Below are 4,593 nucleotides of genomic sequence, written 5' to 3'. Positions count from 1 at the left end.
AGGCTCCTCAGTCCCGGTCCCCGGTCAGTCCGGGGGGTGCCCTGGGGCTGCCCGGCCCTGTGCCCGGACCGGTCGAGGGGCCGTGGCGGACCCCGGGGGGCCGTGGCGGACCCGGGCCGCGCTCTCACCTCTCGAACAGCAGCCTGACGGCGAAGATGCCCAGCGCGAGCGGGAAGGCGGAGAGGACGTGCCCGGCCTGGGGGTACTGGGTGCCGCTGCCGCCCTCCGGGCCCGGCTCCCCCGCCAAGTCCGCCCAGGTGACGTTGTGCGGCAGCCAGAAGCGCTCGTTCCAGAACCAGGCCGAGAGCAGCGCCGCCGCGGCCGCCGCCATCTTCCGCCTCCCCCCGCCGGCAGCAGCCAACGGGCCAGGGCGGCGCTCGGGTCGGGGCCCCGCCCACTCGCGGGGCCACGCCCACCGCCGCCCCACCAGACCGTTGCAGGCTCCCACGCTTGCGCCCTCAAGGTAGATGCCTCATGCCGGGGCCACGCCCCCGGAAACCTGCTGCTTCGCCTGCGCCGCACAGGAAACCACGCCCCCTTCTGACGGTCGCCTCCGCGCGGACACCCTGAGGGGATACAAGCCCGCCCCCTCGGGCCGGGAGCATGCGCGCTGGGGGGGGGATGCTGCGCCTGCCCTACGCCGTGTGGGCGGAGACTGGAAACCCCGGCTGAGGTGAGGGGGCGGGGCCGCAAAGGGTCACGTGCCCCATAGCATCAGTGCTTCTGTCTCCCGGGCAACGTCCCAAACTCTGGGAATTTGAGAGTAAAATGTTTTGAATTAAAATTCCCGGTTTCCCACCTTGACACCGAGTCCCAGGTTTGGGGCATTGCCCAGGAGACAGCAGCCCTGTCAAAACCGTCGCCTGGGAGTTTTTCACCGGCTGTGGGAAGTCTTTAGCGCTAGGCTGGGAAAAGTTGGCATCATGCTATGGAAGCCCGGAATAGCATCCATGGGACAGGGCGGGCCTCGCTCCCCCCTCCTCGGGCCCCCTTGCTGCCCCATGCCCAGAGCTGGGCTCTTCCCAGCCCCTGCCGCCATCCCCACCACTACAGCCCGCCGGCCGCTTCCCCTCCTCAGGGCAAGGCCCACCCGCCGCTTCCCCTCCTCAGGGCGAGGGCAAGGCCCACCCACCGCTTCCCCTCCTCAGGGCAAGGGCAAGGCCCATCCGCCGCTTCCCCTCCTCAGGGCAAGGGCAAGGCCCACCCACCGCTTCCCCTCCTCAGGGCAAGGCCCATCCGCCGCTTCCCCTCCTCAGGGCGAGGGCAAGGCCCACCCGCCGCTTCCCCTCCTCAGGGCAAGGGCCACCCGCCCTCTGGCCCGGCCCACTCACCAAAACCCACAGCGCAACTGCTGCCTTCAAGAACGTCAGAACCGCCTGACTGGGTCAGACCAAAGGCCCATCCAGCCCAGGGTCCTGTCTGCCGACAGCGGCCAATGCCAGGTGCCCCAGAGGGAATGAACAGAACAGGGAATCATCCTGTGACCTATCGCCTGTGGACCTGCTGCTGGCTGCTTCCGGGCCGCAGCACCGTGTCGAAACAGGTAGGGACTAGCCTGCCTTAGCCGGGCGGCACTGCGGACAGGACTTTTAACAGCCGGGTCAGCAGTGCCGACCAGAGCCGCCGTGACCCAGTGCCTTTCATTCCATGATCCAGTACTGGGTCGTGACCCACAGTTTGAAAACCCCTCATTTAGACTAGTCTTCTGAGGCAGCCACCGTCAGAGGAAAATCTAGACAACTTTAGTTCAGACCACAAACCCATGGGAAAAAAGGAGTATGAGTGATTACTGAAGACAAGGGAAGAGCTCAGCCAGACCCCCTTCCTTCAAATTGGGCCATTTAAAACTATACCCTTCTGTAAAAGCAGTAGTAGCTACAATGGGAAGGACAATGCCCTGTCAGAGCACATACTCTCCCCACCACTATTCTCTCTCACATCCCACTTTCTAAACCCCATAGCAGTCTCTCACTGGTTTACTATTCAGAGCTAATTTGAAAGCTCTCTTTGATTGGGGCAGAAATCCTATTTCCCTTTAGAACACCTATGCACATCAGTAACTTATAATTAATTTCTACGGAGTCAATACAATTATTGTATCTGATAACATGACACTTGGCTACTTGTGTGTGTATATAGGCACACAGGAAGCACATGCCACATCAAACCAGCAGTCTGCCTAAAACAATTGCCCTAGGTGTACCCCTATTTTAACCATTTAGTGTCCCTAGTTATGGGTTAAACTCCATCTCTTGGACAATAAACAGCTCATTTGTATTGTGCTCCACAGCTTGGATAATGGTAGCTTTGTCAATCAATAGTAAGCTAATTGATACCACTTTCTATCCCAATATATCACAAAATGCATTACTGAATTATATTTGGACAGCATTAGATGGGAAGAGTTTTCAAAAGTGACAAGCACTTAAGTCTCATTCACTTTGTGAGCCTTAGATGACCAACTACTTAAGTCACTTAATTGTCTACAATAGGTGAAGAGTTGGACAGAGAAAGTGAAAAGATACAAATATAACACAAATTAAAGATTCTCAGGTGTGATTTGAAATGAGCTGGATACAGGGAGGTTGTTTAAGGTGAGCTTCAGAGAAAGCACGTGTAGCAACAGGCAAATTAGGACAACAGAGAGAGGACTCAGTCTAGACGAGTTGGGAGGAGAGACAAGGCAAGATGCAGTGTATTGAAAACTAGGACAGTTTTTAAACAGGATTCTCATATGGTCATAAAGCCACTAGATATATTGGGAAAATAATTGATTAACATTATAAAACACAAAGATCCCTAAACTCCTCAAAGCTGGTAGGATGGAACTGCTAGAAAAATTGGAGCAATCTCAGTAGAGGTCCTGAGACTTTGGAAGTGACAAAGCTATTCCCTTACTGGATTTTGAGAAGATACACAAAACCACCCCCTTACTCCCAACCTATTTGCCCGTGTGGGTGGTAAAGCCACTAGCTCAGCTAATTAGAGGAGGTTGAGTGAGGGTATTTGAGTGGGCAACTGACACGGTACAGTAAGTATGAGTGGGATTACAGCATTAACACGTCATCCAGAGATTTAATGTGAACTGGTGCTAGGGTTTATAGAAGAGTTAAACTGAGGTGAGATTTAGAATAAAAATACAGAGATGTCGGAAGTAATCCCACTCAACCGCACCTGAGCAAGGAAAATTTAGGAAGATTTAACTTATTGAATTTAGAACTGTGAGTCTTATGATCAGCCAGTTGACCTAGAGCACCTTCATGGTGCTCTGCTTTTTGCAAATGCTTGAAGGGGACATGGACAAACAGATGTTTTTGCTTTCTTTCTTCCTCCATTTGGGGTGGTAAAGAAACTGATAATTTTAAAAACAAATATTTTAGCAAAACAATTTCCCCTTAAATCAGTTGGATTTTACCTAGTTAGTTTGAGAGGCAGGGGAAGAAATCTTGAATTCATATTCCTAAACTTCTATAGTATTGTTTAAAATTGCATTACAAATTGTCCTCACTACCTGGAAGAGGTATTATGCCCATTTTAAAGAGGGTGAAACAGACTCATGTCCCAAGCTATTAGCAGATCAAGGTTGAAAACAAGTTCCTGTCTTCCAGCCCTATGTTCAGGCCACTAGACCACACTGTCTCCCCCTAATTTATTGGGCAATGCTCTAGTTATTTGATTGAATGACAAGAGAGTATTTGATAAGTTAGTTCTCCTGTCCTTCAATACACTCCTGCAGACTGGTCCAGTTTCTTCCTCTTGTTGAAAGCAAGCCACACCAACTGTCTGAAAGGAACAAGGGCACCAGAGACAATGAGAATTTAGAGATGCATTTCCTATGCTCTTTGTGGACTTACTTTGGATTATAAAGACATTATTGAAACTTTGGAGCAGCAGTGAAAGGGTGATAGAAGTCCTTAGCGTTTTCATTTATTAATTACCACCAGCCATGGAGCTACTTTCTTCAAAGATAGGAGTAGTGATTAAATTTGAATATATAGACCTAAAATTCTCAGACTATTACTCATCCCATTTATAAAGGGAGGACCTAATTCTGCAGCCAAATCCATGCAGTTGCTCACAAATAAAGGATGCAGAAGAAATCTTCAGTTCTGAAGTGTGGCTTGAGTGTAGACTATGCTCTGTATTGTCTAAGTTTTCAAAAAATATTTGTATATAAAACCAAATGGAGTGCCTAAAACATATTAATGTTTATTAGTGGAAGGTTGCCATTGATTTAAGATTTGCTTATTTTGGTATATTTTCTCAAATAGGCTTTGAAATTCCATCACACTAGGGCATCTGGTGAATGAGTCTTAGGGTTGAGGATCTGCGTACACTGTACAAGATAATTTGTGGCTCTGTTAGCTGCTTTATCATGGATGCAAATTAACTGGTCTATGTAAAGCACTCATTGTGGTGATAGCAACTAATACAAAACAATGACTGGAAAGGGTACAGACATTAGAATTTTGGCAAAAACTTAACATTTAAGAGACACTCTTGGTGGTACAAACTTCTCTAGGGGGGTAAACTATTATAGTGTCATTCACCAAGATAGGGCAATAGTGAGCCTTATATCCCAGAAATTGAACC

At 49.8% G+C, this 4,593-nt stretch overlaps 1 protein-coding gene across 2 annotated transcripts in view; it reads right to left on the bottom strand.

Moving 5' to 3' along the window:
• The window catches only part of CERS5 (ceramide synthase 5), a 38,561-nt gene extending 38,192 nt beyond the window's left edge, over positions 1 to 369 (bottom strand). For both annotated transcript variants that reach the window (XM_026659583.2, XM_026659584.2), the window contains exon 1: positions 129 to 369. In XM_026659583.2, coding sequence (XP_026515368.1) covers positions 129 to 331 — 203 coding nt within the window. In that variant the 5' untranslated portion in view covers positions 332 to 369. The remainder of the gene's footprint in view (positions 1 to 128) is intronic.
• Positions 370 to 4,593: the final 4,224 nt, after the last annotated feature.

Source organism: Terrapene carolina, unplaced genomic scaffold, assembly GCF_002925995.2.
Source record: "Terrapene carolina triunguis isolate 2854851 unplaced genomic scaffold, T_m_triunguis-2.0 Scaffold641, whole genome shotgun sequence".
Lineage (NCBI taxonomy): Eukaryota > Metazoa > Chordata > Testudines > Emydidae > Terrapene > Terrapene triunguis.
This window is presented reverse-complemented; position numbering and strand designations above follow the sequence as displayed.